General features: G+C 47.8%; 2 protein-coding genes and 1 long non-coding RNA gene across 13 annotated transcripts in view; all 3 read left to right on the top strand.

The window, feature by feature from the left end:
* Positions 1–166: 166 nt before the first annotated feature.
* On the top strand, positions 167–5,360 carry PUS1 (pseudouridine synthase 1). The gene is made up of 6 exons (XM_082066583.1): positions 167–480; positions 614–838; positions 1,184–1,321; positions 2,009–2,111; positions 2,383–3,080; positions 4,231–5,360. Exons 1-6 carry the CDS (start codon positions 322–324, stop codon positions 4,279–4,281), a joined length of 1,374 nt encoding a protein of 457 aa, XP_081922709.1. The 5' UTR covers positions 167–321; the 3' UTR covers positions 4,282–5,360.
* Positions 5,361–6,945: 1,585 nt separating this feature from the next.
* LOC309446418 lies at positions 6,946–8,053 on the top strand. The gene is made up of 3 exons (XR_014185455.1): positions 6,946–7,066; positions 7,305–7,676; positions 7,935–8,053. It is a non-coding gene; the product is annotated as an uncharacterized lncRNA (long non-coding RNA).
* A 290-nt stretch (positions 8,054–8,343) lies between these two features.
* The window catches only part of EP400 (E1A binding protein p400), a 44,373-nt gene continuing 36,827 nt past the window's right edge, over positions 8,344–15,889 (top strand). For 9 of the 11 annotated variants that reach the window (XM_082066512.1, XM_082066515.1, XM_082066514.1 and 6 more), the window contains exons 1-2: positions 8,344–8,468; positions 10,357–11,710. In XM_082066512.1, coding sequence (XP_081922638.1) covers positions 10,388–11,710 — 1,323 coding nt within the window. In that variant the 5' untranslated portion in view covers positions 8,344–8,468; positions 10,357–10,387. Of the gene's footprint in view, positions 8,469–10,356; positions 11,711–13,818; positions 13,925–15,889 lie in introns of those variants that run through there. The other 2 variants (XM_082066506.1, XM_082066507.1) reach the window with 2 other exon arrangements.

The following is a 15,889-nucleotide window of genomic DNA, read 5'->3' as shown; positions in this document are numbered from 1 at the left end:
GGCCGCCCGCGACGCCGCCCGCACACCCGCCGAGCGACGAGCGCGCTGTCCCGCGCGGGTCCCCCCGCGGCTGCCGTAGGGCGCACGTGACTCTCCGGCGCCGCGGTGACGTCATTCGGCAGCGCCCGCGTGAGTGGCGGCGGGAGCGGGCCGGGCGGCGGGAGCTGAGGCGGGACCGGACCGGACCGGGCCGGGCGGAGGCGGCGGGACCGGGACCGGGACCGGGACCGGGCTCGGGCTCGGGCTCGGGCTCGGGCTCGGGCTCGGGCTCGGGCTCGGGCTCGGGCTCGGGCTGAGGGGGCGGCGGCCGCGCTCGGGTCGATGCTGCGGCTGCGGTGGGGGCTGCGCGCTCTGAGCCGCGGCCCGTGCGGCCCGGCGTGCGGCGGGACCTGGCGCCGGGCGGGCCGCGGGGGCGCCGCCCCGACTCGGCCTCTCCCCTCCGTGCGGCTCCTCCCCGCGGCTCCTCTCAGCGTCTGCTCGGTACGCGGCGGCGGCTCCGGAGTGACCCGGGGGCTCCTGGCCCGCCCCGCCCGGCGCCCCCGCCGCCGCTCCGGGAGGAGCCGGCGCTGCCCGCGGCCCCGCGCTCAGTCCCGCCCGCTCTGCCGTCCCGCAGGGTCGCACCATGGCCCAGCACCTGAGCGCGGCGGGTGGCAGCCGGACAAAGAGACCGAGCGGCGGCAGCGCGGCGGTGGGGAGGCCGGAGGAAAACGGGCATCACAGCAAGAGGCTGAAGGGAGACACGGGTGAGGAGGAGGCAGAGGATCAGAATAAAAAGTCACCTAAAAGGAAGATCGTGCTGCTGATGGCGTATTCGGGGAAAGGCTACCACGGGATGCAGGTATGTGGTTGCGCAAAACCATGCGTCCTGCTTTTTTTTGAAGTCTTAAGCTTATAAGTGTAGTTGCAGTGACTGAGCAGGGAAGCAGCTGCAGCTTGGGAAGCTGGGGAGGAACAGTGCGTGGCTGGATTCAGATGGCTTGGTAGTAACTGGGATAAAACACCTCGGTGGTGCATCTCGTGTATCAGGTGATTGTAGTGAGCCTGTTGTAGTACAGCGTGCCGGCAGATCTCCCAGAGGCTGAGCTGCAGACAAGGCTCTTGAGGGGACGGGCACTGCAGTGCTGTCAGAAGCTGAACCGCTGCCTCGTGATCCCCTTCTTACTTTTACTATATATCCTTTTAGAGAAACATGGGATCTTCACAGTTCAAGACAATTGAAGACGACTTAGTGTCTGCCCTTGTTCAGTCAGGCTGCATCCCAGAAAACCACGGGGAAGATATGAAGAAAATGTCTTTCCAGCGCTGTGCTCGAACAGACAAGGTACATTGATCAGGGCCTGTGCTCTCAAAGCTCTGCTGGTGCTACTGGGATCGACTGGTAAAGCGTTGTCTAGAGGGAGATCCAACAGCAAATGCTAGTGGCAGTGAATGTTGTTTGGAACTTCTCCCTTCAGCTGCACTAAACTTAAGCGCAAGTAAATATTGAGAAAGCGCAGGATGTTGATTAGGTGGTGTTTGCAAAGCTGGTGCTTCGTACCTAAACCTTCCGTTTGTTTTTCTGTCACATTCATCTACTCCAGCCTCCCAGCCCGCGCCTGCTTCTCCTTGTTGCTGCCTGGCTGATGTGGAGCTTGAGAGTTTAACTGCATCTGATGCTCTCAAGCCTCCCACAGTGGGGTTTTGAGTCTGAACTGGAGCCAATGGCTTATTATAAGTAATTTCTTTTCAGTTGGTGCTTTACTTAATAGCAAATACAGTGAGATGTCAGAGGAGGAGATGCAGTGTTCTGCTGCCTGGGATTGCTCAGGTGCCGTGGGGCAGCACCAGCAGGGCTGCCAGGAGCCCTCTTGAATTTCTGCCTGTGGCCTCACCTTCCCCTCACTGCAGCTTGAATGACCAGTGACAAAAAGGACTGAACTTCATTTTTCAGCTGTTTCAATTCTGCAAGTGCTGTCCCAAAGCTTCCAAAGTACATAATTCTGTGTGTGTGTGTTTGTGGTTTTTATAGGGTGTGTCTGCAGCTGGACAGATTGTGTCGCTAAAGGTCAGGCTAATAGATGACATCTTAGAAAAGATCAATAACCATCTTCCTTCTCACATCAGAATTCTGGGTAAGGATGCTAAAATGGGCAGGGAAAATGTTTTCAGAGAAGCTTTCTCAAGTAGAAGGTCTCTCCCTTAACATTATAAGTTTACTCATACATGGTTTAGTTTTAACACGAATCCATATGTTTCCATTAGTTTGAAATTAGGGTCCGATAAAATAAATCTTTCTATCTTTTGAATGCGTTTCATTTTGAAAGTATTCTTGTTGGTATGAGTGGGATCACAACCAGGCTGTAACCTGCTGATTCAAAAACCTGATGTCCCTTTCCAAACAAGGTCTGAAGAGAGTCACTGGAGGATTCAACTCCAAGAACAAATGTGACGCCAGAACCTACTCCTACATGCTGCCAACATTTGCCTTTGCCCATAAGGACCATGACGTGCAAGAAGAGGTTTATCGGCTGGACAGAGAGACCCTCGACAAAGTCAATAAACTGCTTGCGTGCTACAAAGGAACTCACAACTTCCACAACTTCACGTCTCAGAAGGGACCCAGGGACCCCAGTGCCAAGCGGTACATCATGGAGATGTACTGTGGAGAGCCCTTTGTGAGGGAAAACATGGAATTTGCCGTGATCAAAGTGAAAGGCCAGAGTTTCATGATGCACCAGATAAGGAAGATGATCGGGCTGGTGATAGCTATTGTCAAAGGTTATGCTGGCGAGTCCATCATGGAGCGCAGCTGGGGAGAGGAGAAAGTAGATGTCCCCAAAGCTCCGGGACTTGGGCTGGTCTTGGAAAGAGTGCACTTCGAAAAATACAACCGGCGTTTTGGAAACGATGGGCTGCACGAGCCGCTGGAGTGGACGGAGGAGGAGGAGAAGATTGCTGTTTTCAAAGAGCAGTACATCTATCCTACCATTGTCAACACAGAACGGGAGGAGAAATCCATGGTGAACTGGCTCAACACCCTCCCCATCCATGACTTCAACTCTTCTGTTGTTGGGGTGCACGCTAACCACAAAAATTCAAAGGTAACTTTTGAAACCATTATTGTATCAAATGAGAATTTCAACATATACAATTTACAGCCTCGTTAAATAGTACAAGATACCAGCAATTTCTCAGGCTTGTTTTTGTACTTGGCGTCATTGTTTCTCTGAAGTCTGGTGCTGTATGAGGACAGTTGTGATGGGAGATGATGACAAATGCCACATTAGTACTGGCTCCGGCTCTTGCTGGCCGTGCTGGCAGAACCGCTGCTCACCGCTGCGGGAGGCTCTGCTGGCCTCAGGTAAACTCGGCCCCATACGGCTGTGCTGTCGCAGTTAGGACGGGCTGGCTGGAGCGAGGGCTCCTCTGGGAGTGTGCGGGCTGTTTGCGCTTCACGGGCTGCGCTGCCTGGTAGGAGGGCAGCTGCCTCTCACAATGTGTTTTGTAGCGTTAAATTGTCGGTGTTAAATTCATGGGATTTGGGAGTTTGTATGGTGAGGCAAAAAAAGGAGTAACTACAGGTATCTTGTGTTAACCTTTCTTCATCGAATCCTGTGATGCCCATCAGAGCAGTCAAAATACGTGCTTCAAAAATGGCATAAACCCCCCAAATTAGTCGCAGCCTGTCGACTTCAGACTTCAGCTTCCTCATAAGTTACTGACATTTGTGGTATTTCCCTAATACTACTCTGTACAAAACTGGCTTCAATTTTAAACAGGCACCAGTGAGCCCTTCATATGTCTAACACAGTTTGGACATAAATCCTCTGTGCAGACAAAAAAAATCCTCAGAGAGGGCTTTAGACAGTGTAATAAACTTGGCTTTTGAGGGACTTGCATAAAAAAGGACTTGTTAACTTGTCACACCTGCATTTATTTTAAACATCAGCATTTCATGTTCTTATCCCGCTTTTAGGTTTCCAGCGTGCTGTAGGTTGTAATCATGCTGTTGTAAATATAAATGAGATTTCTTCTGCTGCTGAGTGTAATCCAATGCACCCTTTTTTTGCTACAAGAAGTGTCATTTACCATCATAGAAGTTTGTTATGATAGATGGATCTAAGACATGAAGCTGGGATCTAACCCCATTTCCTTAACTTTTGGAGAAGTTTGAAGCCCCTGTTTTTGACGTGGGTCGGTCTCTGGGTGTAAATGAGACACTGACAAAGCGTTTTTGATGTTACTCCACAGAGCAGCAGCGATCTGGAGGGCAGCGACGGCTGCGGCGACGATTCCGACTGAGCCGTCAGGGCTGGACACGGGGCCCTTGCTGCTCCCAGTTCCCTTCACCTACGAAAAGTGGCCTTTGCGAACCCCAGATCCCGCCCCGCGGGGTCGTGTCCTTGCGGAACCAGAACCGGCTGCCCAGGAGAACCTGGGTGGGAAACTGCGCTGTAGGAAAAAGGAAGAGAGGCTTTTTATACCACTGATTCACCTGACTGGTGCACTTGAAAATAACAAGAAAGAAGCTTTCTAAAAGAATCTTAGGATCTTGGAATGCAGGATGTCTTAATTGCTATTTGAATAGTGTTTTTATTTTATGTTTACCGGGAAAATAGTATTTTAAATATGTATAATCTATACCTAAAGATGGGGCAGATCATTTTAATATACTCTTTGATTATGAAATTATGACTCCATTAACTTTTGGGTTTGTTTTTTTTGTTTTGTTTTTTAAATTTTCTCTACCTTTACTTACCCTGATCTCTAAACACCACTGAGGTTTTATTTTCCACGTCACCCGTGACTTTCCCGTGGAAGAACATCCCTGGGTTAGGAGCTCATGGTGCTGGCTGCTGTCAGTTCTTTTGGTATTGGAACAAATTTTCTGTGTTTTCTTCTAAAGCTTCGCAAGTGTGAAAGAAACGATCCCTGCGCTCAGTGAGAGGGCCTGACTTCCGACCATGGACTGAACCAGATATTTAAGCCTGGACCTTTACCTGGGAGGTGTCGTCCTCCCTGTGTTGCTGGTTTTTTTGCCAGAGTGCAGCTGTCCCATAAAAAGAGATTTGCTTGTTTATTTTATCAGGGTTTTAATTAGAGCTTTTTATTATGAAGGCCTTGCTCTATTTTACCAGAGCAAATGTGTAGAAGTGCCCTGGGGAGGGATTCTACCCACATCTTCATTTGTATCCCTCGTTGGTTCACACCATTGACCTGTCTGCGTTAGTCTTCTATCCAGAGCTCCGTCTTTCTAGTCTTTCTACCTTTATTTGCTGATAATAAAGGCTGCAAAACTGATGTGTATCTCAGTTGAAATCAATGAGAATTTCTATTTATAGCCTTTGAAGAAAACAATAATAAAAAGAGGGTATTTCTTACCTCTTGCTGCGTGTGGTGTTTTATTTCATGGGGATTATTAATTTGGTATTTCAGCTCCTGTTTCATTGCGGGAGCGGAATAAAAAACCCCGAGAAGTACAGACGTGGTTTCGATTCTAAACCGGGCTCTTTGGAAAGGTGCGGCACTAAGCTGTGTCATGGGAAGAAACACAAGGGCGGGCCCGTTCGGCTGTCCCGCCGGTGTCCCGGGGCTGCTGTGCGAGCCGCCCGAGGAAACGCCGCGGTTTAACGGCAATTGCGATTACCCGCCGCTAATTGCGGAGCTGCCGGTCCGCCCGGCGCCGTTCGGGCTCTGCGCATGCGCTGTGCCCGGCAGCGCACCCCCGCCTTGCGGGTGGCACCGCCGGGTGGGAGGTGCCCCCCAGGTTGAGAGGGGAATGGTAGCGCTCAGGGACGGGGCCGGCGGAGGGGGCGGGGCCGAGAATGGGGCACCGGGGTGTCCCAGGCGATCGCGGGTTCGAGTCTCACCCGCTCCGCGGGAGGTTCCACACCGGGTGCCGCTCTGGGGCACTACAGCCGATCTTTCCCCTGTCAGGGAGGTGGAGGGCGCGGAGTGACGCGCCCCGTGCCGCCCGGAGCCGCAGCCCCGCGGGAGGAGCCGGCTCAGCCCGAGCCGCCCCGCAGCGGGCGATGCTCTGCGGCCGGTGGGTCAGTTCAGCCGGGAAAGCGTTTCATTATTTCGTGCAGCAATAACTGACCCTTTGAGTAAGAACGAGAGCCGTCGGAAGGATGTGTTGCTCCCAGATCTCACTTCTACCGCAGGGAAACACGCGGAGGGTTTGGCAGAAGCTGCGAGAGTCATTACCCGGCGGCCGCGCTCAAACCGCAGCAGCAACCGCAGCTACTCCGGCTTTACTCCGCGGCTGCCCGAGGGAGCACCGCAGGGCTGGGCTGGAGTGGCTGGCACAGCTCCACAGGGTGAATCCCCATGGCGTTCTGGCTGACGGAGCCGGACTCGGAAAAGCAGTGCAAGTTGTTGCTTTTTTTGCACACCTGGCATGTAATGACACTAGGAAATATTGTCGATCTTTATTTTGTAAATCTCTGTTTTTAACAGTTCATTAATGAAGGTGTGTTCAGTAAGGAAAAAATAATCCTTTTACTAATTAACGCTTTAAAGAAATGTACCTGTAATTAATTTTATAGAATACGATGCTTTCATTGAGTGTTAGCGCATGTGTATGTTGTTTGTATATACACAATCACCTTTTCCTGTGAGTCCTGAACTGGTGTGCAACGATTTCCAGTAATTTTGTACCTTTTCTCTCTATAGGTAACTGGGGTCCTATTCTTGTTGTTTCACAAAACTTTAACGTGCTGAAGTGGCAGACTGAACTGAAATGCTGGTGTCCTACCTTGAAAATTCTTCTGTATAATGGGAATTCACAAGAGCTTTTCAATAGCAGACAGGTATTATGGAGCACTGTTTATCTGCACATGTGCTGGGTACCATAAGTACTACACAGGAAATACCAGCTGGAGTCGCCCTTACACCACTGTGGTTCTGAAGTTCCGTATGGTGATACCACAGCCGGGTCTCTGCTCTGCCGTGATGTGCCGTCCTGGAAGAACGAAGGTGTCTCCTCATCTCATGGATGCTGGGTCAGATACTTACTAATAAAATCTTCTCTGAGGACCAGCAACGCCTGGCTACCCTTTCTGAGTTGGTCTGCTGTGTTTGCTGGGTAAAGGTTTCCTTTCTTTAAAATAACCAGTTTTTGTTAAAGATATTTTATATAATGCTTTGGACATCACAACCATAGAGTTAAATAGAGCATTGTCTTCCCTTTGGGGATTTTGAAAGCTTTGAAGAACTGCACTGGGGTAAAGTGCAAGATTATCTATTTTAATCCCAGAAAACAATAATCTTTGCTCTGAAATCCATCAGAAAACCCTTTGGGATTTTTTTGTTTTATGTTGCAGGAATGGACAGACCCCAACAACTTTAACGTCTGTGTTGTCTCCTGCAAGCAATTCTTTAAAGCCTACGAAGCATTCCTGGAAGTCCAGTGGGAGTACCTGGTTTTAGATGGGCGGCAGAACGGCAATAACGTGGCAGAGGAGCACGGGGATGCCACGGCTAGAAAAAGAAGTTCCTCAGACAGGTTTCTGTGTGATTAATTTTAATTATGTAGAACTTTAAACACTGTCATATTTCTACACTCTGTCACTTATTTTAGTTTTACCTCTATGCTTTCAGCTAGCAACCGATATTCACCGAAAATTTAATGCTAGGCACAGGATGTTCCAGAACCGCGTCCTGGTGGTCAGAGCACGGCGCCTTCTTTGGCAGAGGTGAGATCCACGTTATCCTGATGGCAAACTAGGAAAAATAAACTAAACCCAGCCTGGATTTGGTGTGCGTGACACCTCCAGTAGCTGATGTTTACAGCAGTGGAATCTCTGCTGTGTGAAACCAAATAATTCAGCAGGTAGAAGCTGTATTTTCCTTACTGCTGAACTATTCCCCAGGTTTTGGGTGGTATTTTTTGTAACCAAAGGTCGCACCAGGTTACTTTTAAAATTATTATTATTTTATTGCCCGTGCTCCAGGTAAGCAGTGTCTAGTGCATCCTGGGAGGGGGAAAGTGTTCTTTGCACGTTTTTACACTAAATCTTGAAGAGGATTGCCAGCACTGCCGCCGATACTGACAGAAACCGTTATTTGAACGTTTTTACACTAAATCTTGAAGAGGATTGCCAGCACTGCCGCCGGTACTGACAGAAACCGCTCTTTGAACGGCTGTTACTCTCCCTCCGTGTACTATACGCTACAATAAAAGTTAATTTCCCGTCCTGTCCCCGCGTCTGGCTGCTGTCCGTCCTGTGCCCGAGGCCCCTGTCGCGACACACGACCGAGCGACAGGGTGCGCCCCGTTCCCGCCTCCCCAGCCCGCGCTCAGCGGGACGCACCGCGCAGGCGCAGGGCGCAGGCGCAGCGCGCGGAGCGGCCGGCGGGGGCGGCGCATGCGCGGTGCGGGAGGCGCGGTTTGTCTCCTGCCGGCGCTGGTAGCGCCGCCGCTCCGGCCGCCCCCCGCCCCCGCTTCCTGCGAGGAGCGAATGGAAACTCCGGCCCCGGCGCCCGCGGTAAGTGGGGCCCGCCGGGCTCGGGGGGTCACGGGGCCCCGCTCCGATCCGCCTTCCCGTTTCACCAGCCCCGCAGGCCGCGGGCCCGAGGCCCGGTGGCAGCGGTCCTGGCGGCGGGGGCGGCCGCGGAGGAACGGGCCTTCCCCGCGCTGGGCGGGGGGCGCGCAGGGCCGGCCGCGTCCCGCCGCGGGGAGCGGCGGCGCTTCCCGGGGCGCTGCCCCTGCGGGCCGCGGCGGGGGAGCGGCGGGGGAGCCCCGGGCAGCCCGCGGGTGCGCGGGGCCGGGCCGGGCCGCCGGGCGGGCCCTCGGCTCGGTTGGGTTCGCACACAAAAGGCGATCGCCGCTCCCGGGCGGGCAGCGGCAGCGCCTTCGTGACGCTCCTTATCAGCGTGTCATTAATTAGGTGTTTTCACTTGGGCCGTAAATGTTAGTGTGGTATAGGTAATTAAAGCAATAAGACCTTTTTACTGGCGATAAGTGATATCACTTGAATCTTAATTATTTGATTTTAGCGCTACGAAAGAGTCACAATACCACGAAGTATCATTAGATCTTTTGGAAAAGGTGCTTGTAAGGAGCGGAGTGTTCTTTTCCCTTCCCGCTCTGCTGAGGGTTCTCCCCCAGGTTTGAGCTCCGGAGCTGCTCGGAGCCGCAGCGGTGACAGCGCCGGTCCCGCTCGGGATCGCGGTCCCCAGGGCTGGAGCAGCTGCTGCTGGTGGCCCTGCCCGGGGGAGCGGGTTCCGTGCCCGGGGGAGCGGGTTCCGTGCCCGGGGGAGCGGGATCCCTGCCCGGGGGAGCGGGTTCCGTGCCCGGGGGGGCGGGTTCCGTGCCCGGGGGAGCGGGATCCCTGCCCGGGGGAGCGGGATCCCTGCCCGGGGGAGCGGGATCCCGCCGGAGCGGCAGCCGCGGCAGCTCCGTCCTTTCCAGCAGCGCTGCCGTGTTGTGCTGCTGCCACTTGTAACCAACTCGAGTTGGGAGCAGAGACGTGTACTTGTGCGTTCGTCCTGAAACACCAAAAAAGAAACTGTTGCTTTGAAAGTATGAGAGAGTTTTTGAAAAAACAAAAACAAAACCCAACCCACCAGTTTTCATTTTTCTTTTCCTCCTACTGCTGTGTGACACCTGGCACTGAATCTACCTGTCAGTGGAATTTAGTTTTTATCAGTGATTGAAATACAAAACCAGAGCGTTTTGGGATTTCTGGAGTAGCTTTGCTCAATGACCAGCATTTTAAATTAAATGCAGATTTGGTTTAATTCTCATCTCTTTAAGGGGTTGGTGATCTGAACAAAAGGCAGAGTTAAGTGTCAGGTACAATACTTTTTTGAACATCTAGATAACTTGGTAGTGAGATTTTTCATGACACGTTTTTTTCTTTGGTAGCTAAACCATAACGTTGAATAGTCTATGTCCACTATTACCATCTTTTTAGTTATTGTTGAAAAAACCTACAGTACATTTTAAGCAACTGTTGTGTTTTTGAGAACATCATACTAAGCATTAAAAGCACTGAAACATTATGAATAATGAAAAAAATAGAGTAGATACTTCTGATCTTGGAGAATTGATTCTTGAAGTTCTGCAGAAAGGGACAAACTTTTTTTTAAATTATTTGAAATCATTCTAACTAGCGAAGAGGCACATGTCATTTGTAAACTATTCAGCAGCACTTTGTTAGCTAGGGAGATGTCTGAGGGGTTCAGGTGAGCTTTTGTGATGAGGAGGATTTCAGGCTGCTGATGTACAACATTGTAAGTAACGGCAAAGTCAGGATAACCTGTGTAGTGTAGTTCTTACTATAAGGTAGTCTTTGGAATCGTAACTAAATAGTTTCAGTTACAGACATATTTTTAACTTCTCTGAATTTCTGGTTTTGTGTGTTTCTTTAGAGTGTACTGTAAAAACCCTAGAACAGTGAGAATGCACCATGGTAATGGTCCTCAGAATGCCCAGCGCCAGCTCCAGAGGTCCAGATCCTTCACGGGCAGTGAGGGAGAAGAGCAACAGGCAAATTTACCCCAGTCACCTGCAGCTTCTTTCGCACCTTCTGCAAGTCCATCTGCACCCCAGTCCCCCAGTTACCAAATACAGCAATTTATCATGAGTCGGAGTCCAGTGGCTGGGCAGAATGTGAACATCACGCTGCAGAACGTTGGACCGGTGGCTTCAGGAAACCAGCAGATAACGCTTACCCCCTTGCCAATTCCAAACCCAACATCTCCAAGTTTCCAGTTCAGTCCTCAGCAGAGGCGGTTTGAACATGGATCTCCATCATATATTCAAGTTACATCACCGCTGCCTCAACAGGTCCAGTCTCAAAGCCCCACACAGCCTAACCCTGTGCCAGTGCAAACGTTACCAAACGTTCGGGCTGGCACTCCAGGCCCTGGCTTGGGAATGTGCAGCCAGAGCCCTACGAGAGGGTTTGTAGATGCTAGTGTGCTCGTGAGACAAATCAGCCTGAGTCCTTCAAATGGTGGCCACTTTGTTTATCAAGAAGGACCGGGAATTGCCCAGATTGCTCAAGGAGCTGCAGCGCAAGTGCAGCTTCCATCTTCTGGGACAGCTGGTACGGTAAGGGAACGCAGGCTTTCACAACCTCATTCGCAGTCTGGTGGCACCATTCATCATCTTGGTCCTCAGAGTCCTGTAGCTAGTGGAGCAAATATGCAATCTTTGACTAGCCCGGGCCATATCACGACTACCAGCTTGCCACCCCAAATCAGCAATATTATCCAAGGGCAACTGATGCAACAGCAGCAGCAAGTGCTTCAAGGCCAGCAGCTGGGTAGACCCATTGGATATGACAGGACTTCTGGTGGATTGATAGCAGGAGTTGGAGGACCTAGTGCCTTTGGAATGACATCACCACCTCCTCCCACAAGTCCTTCACGGGCCACGGTACCACAGGGGCTGTCGAGTCTTCCTCTTACTCCTACAGTTAATACAGCAGTGAAAAAACAACCTAAAAAATTGGAGGAGATTCCTCCTGCCAACCAAGAGACTGCCCAAATGAGAAAACAATGTTTGGATCATCACCACAAGCAGATGGAAATTCTCAAGGAAACTTTTAAGGAATGTTTGATTGAATTGTTTTTCCTGCAACATCTTCAGGGGAATATGATGGACTTTTTAGCTTTTAAGAAGAAACATTGTGTTCCACTGCAAGCGTACCTGAGGCAAAATGACCTGGATCTGGAGGAAGAAGAAGAGGAAGAACAATCTGAGGTCATCAATGATGAGGTAAGAAATCCATTGATTAATGTTTTGCAATAAAATTGTAGATGAAGTTGTGGCACCTGGATTGTGAAGAATTGAGAATGTGACAGTACCTGAAAAATGATTTTTGTTTGATGAACTAAGTTCTGCTAGGTTGTGCGATTTGACAGGTCAGCTTGAGTGTGGTGGTAGATGTGTTTGAAAGAACAGAGGTGAAAGGAGCTTTCTCTGTGCTAGTTGGTATGCAAGGCAATGCACAAATAAAGATAGCATTGCTGTGCAAGCTGTTTTGAGCTATCAGAATGAATATGAATAGGAATCACAGATTAAATTTCACTTACTAAAATTACACAAGCTAAAAAAGAATAGGCAAGAATTCTTATAAGAGGTCAACCTTTATTTGACTCCTGTGACTTCTAACCGTAGATGTTACTGAAGTTTAGTGTTGCTGTAACCAACAGAAAACCCTGAAGTAATCTAATTACTCAGGAAGAACACGTGAATTGTAATGTGTAGGGGTCTGTAGTCATGAGTCGGGTCACTTAGGCTGTCTCGGAGCTCCGTGCATGTATTGCTGTCTAAGTATTAAACAAATAGCACTTACAGACTGGACATTAACAAGTTAACTTTGTTACTTACGCAAAGATTTAAAATTACTCACTTGAATTCACTGTTTATTGATGGCAAAGGACGTGAAAAGTGCCTGCCTGGGACAGATGCCGTTTGTGCACGTTTGTAGCAGTTCGTGCAGCTCTCGACCTGCAGCCTCAGAGCTGGAGCGGCGTCTGTCCCTTGCGCAGATACAGCTGATGCCACCGCATCAGCGACACTCAGAAATACCTTTAAACTTTGTAAAAATACCTATGAGTATAGAGCTGCCAGTTTGTAAAGAACCGAACCAAGCCTGTTATGCAAAAAAACTCATTCTTCTTTGAAATATCTGTTAGAAATGAGTATCTTCAGTGAAAATGGACGATTCTCTTAGGTGTGAATCCTTAGTGATCGTACCTTCAGTTGGAACTGGTGGGAAATTTTAACAGTGTAACAGCTGAAGTTTAATTTGTTCATTGTTTTGTGGTCTATACTTCTCAACTAGGAAAAATACATTTCTGCTTGTGATAGTTATTGATAATTTTGAAATAATAATTTATTTCTATACATAGTAACATAAAAGCTAGCCTGTTGTAATTTATTGACAAAGGTTATTCAGTATTTTTTTTTCACCTGGTTTGTATTTTGTCAAATTGTTTAGGTGTTCTTGTTGGCTTGCGTGTTTGTCAACTGAAATACCAGGTATTTTTAATTACAGTACACATATTTTGAGAGACCTTTAGTGGGTGTAAATTGTGTAGGTTCGTTGAAGTCAGTGGTGCTACTACAGTTTACATCAGTTGAGGCTCTGCCCCCCTGTCTTTGGGGTTTGGGGTTTGCTGTCTTCACTGCCTTCTTGCGATAAGAGTCTTTGTTTGTGAAAGCCGCTTGTCTGTCGAACTGCTGAAGAATTTTGCAAAGTCCAACAGCAAAAATCTTTGTGTTTTCAACTGATGAATCCTTTTGAAAGATTAAGACATCTTTTGATTATGTTCTTTCTTTGTATTTTGTTTTGTCTTCTTCTCTTTTATTTCCCCCTCCCCTCTCTTTATCACTTTCTGCTAAAGCAACGTGCTTCATCCCTTGCCTGGAAAGGTTGATCCCTTTGGGAATTCAAGGGAGAGCGATTGGTGGCTGTGCTCATTGCTTAAATAAATGTTGGAGCTCTCTTAAGTTCAAACTGTCTGTCATGCTAATTTGTTGTCCGTTAGGAGCAGCAATCATTCAATTTAAAACACACTTTCATGTTAACTGGATTTAAGAAAAGGTTTCCAGTGCTGAGAAGTCGCTATAAATAGTCAAGGCCATACGCTGTTCTGCTACTAAAAGCGAGACAGAACTCTTCAAAAACGGCCAGTGCTCAGACCGAGCGGTGCTGATGGTCACGTAGTTATAATCCCCTCTTCAGTGAGGTGCCATCGGTACAAGATGAGTGTGTTGAACAGTTAAAAAAAAAAAAAAAAAAAGAAGAAGAAAAACTTTTAAAAAGAAAATGATTCTCCCTTCTTTTTTTTTTCCCCCAAATATTTCTCTCAGGTAAAGGTTGTGACAGGAAAGGATGGGCAGACTGGTACTCCTGTCGCTATAGCAACTCAGCTTCCTCCAAATGTTTCTGCTGCTTTTTCATCCCAGCAGCAACCATTTCAGGTACTTTTCAATGGTTCTAAAATGTAGTTTCATCCCAGATTTTTTTTCTTCATTCAGATTTGATATTTCTTAGATGAATTAGAATTTTCCCGAGAGCCCATCCCTTATCATCTAAAACAAACAAACGAACAAAAACCTTTGCAATCTTCAAATGCATCAGTATGAATGAAGTCTTGAGGAACTGAAATCTTTGTCTCCAGGTTGCTGGCTTATTTCATTAACTTTCAGCTTGAATGTTTTCACTTTGGTTTGTTTGTCTTTTGTTTCCCTAATGCATTTGGTTCATTTGTGCATTCTGCATAGTGATAATATGGATTCTTTTGTCTGTGGCATTGTAATTGTGGATTTCTTCTAAATTTCTTTTCTTTATTTCTTTATCTGTTGAAGGTTTTGAGTATGGCTACAGAAGGTTTTGGATTTGCCTCCCCTGAAATGTTTTAAAGAACAATAATAACCCTCTGACACGTTTTTTTTAAATATCTAACCTCTTTCCATTAGCTCTACCATAAATGTTGGGAAGAAGCAGCTGAAGTTTGTATTATATAAATGCTTTTTTACCTTTTTTTTTTTTCAATAAGGGAATGCTTGACAAAGGAAATAAATGTGATAATCAGTTAAAATTTCTGTGGATCAGTGATGTTGCAACCTTTAAATTCAGGTTAATATGGACTTATGCAGCTACCTTCAAATCTCTGTCCCCCAGACATGTTTGCGTATATACCCTGAGAAGAAATAGACCCTAATTCTTCTGCAACTAAAATATTGACCTTCAGCTCCAATATATACACTTGAATAGCAGGTGTTCCAGGGTGAATGACTCTGCTGCACCGGGGATGCTGTGCAGTCTGCAACGCCTTCATTTAGGTTTGGAAATGGGGAGTTAAAGGAGTGTAAAATGGGTTGTATTGTTGTGTACAACATGTGGGATGGGCACTGTGATGTTTTACAAGTGAGTTGCGTAGTTAAGGGCTTGCACTGAGACATCTTTGCTATGGCCAACACTGACATGTCTTGGAAGTCTCCTCAGGTTGTTAGGCTTCATCTAAGCTCTTTAAAATATGTAATACTATATCAGGTTATTGATTATAGTAATTAGGGTTATCATCAAGCTGTAACTATGGCAGTGATGAAGTACTTTGGAAAGTATTACACCCTTTCAGAGAAACAGACAGAGATGCTAAAACCCTGCAGAACTCTGTGTAATTGTGATAATACCTTTATCACAAATTGTTAACACAAAGTATCATCTCTTTCCATCAGTCTTTCTCGTTGTAACTGTTTATAGAGAAGTAATGTGCCCGATGAGCATCATCATTCAAATTTGAGTGCGTAAGTGCAGCACTCAGAATGATTATTGTGCGTGTGCTGCATAATCATGACCCGCAGAGAGCTACATTATTTTAATGAAAGTTAGGACAGTGTTAGTCTAATATTAGTGGTATGTGACTGCAATTTATAAAGATGTAACATCTTTGCTCTTTGAAGTGTCTGGCCTAAATGACATGGTGCTAACACAGAGAGCTGGGAGGCAAACTCTTAAGAAAATGTCAGTCAAAAGTCTGAAGCAGAGCTGCAGCCTGGAGCGGTGAGTGTGCACTCACCCAGAGCAGAGCGCAGCTGAAGAAATGGCATTTGAAGCAGTTTGGAGAACATACTTTCTTAAACAGCTCTCCCAGAAACCATTTGATGCAAATGGGAATTAAGGTGAATTTGTTAATTGACTCAGTAGCATTGTACAAAGTAAGTTCTTGTGACTTATTTTGAAAATTCTATAAATGCCTAAGTGTATGATGCTCTGCAAGCCGCTGGCTGTTGGACTTGAAATAAGCTGCATCTGCCTTGTGAGAAAGCAAACATTTGCAAACTTAATTCATATCGAGCATGATATGACAGTGAACTGTGACCATTAGGGATGAATGTGAGTCAGAGGTTCTTAAAACCAAAATTCACATCTCAGGGCTACGG

Source organism: Streptopelia decaocto (genome assembly GCF_964273445.1).
Source record: "Streptopelia decaocto genome assembly, chromosome: 15".
NCBI classification, from domain to species: domain Eukaryota; kingdom Metazoa; phylum Chordata; class Aves; order Columbiformes; family Columbidae; genus Streptopelia; species Streptopelia decaocto.
Note: the sequence above shows the minus strand (reverse complement) of the source record. Positions and strands in the feature narration are given on the sequence as shown.

Excerpts from the sequence above, each read along its gene's own strand:
- PUS1 (XM_082066583.1), top strand. The coding sequence starts at position 322 with ATGCTGCGGCTGCGGTGGGGGCTGCGCGCTCTGAGCCGCGGCCCGTGC. Across the intron at positions 839-1,183 it reads AAGGCTACCACGGGATGCAG|AGAAACATGGGATCTTCACA; the intron begins GTATGTGGTTGC and ends ATATCCTTTTAG. Across the intron at positions 2,112-2,382 it reads TTCTCACATCAGAATTCTGG|GTCTGAAGAGAGTCACTGGA; the intron begins GTAAGGATGCTA and ends TTTCCAAACAAG.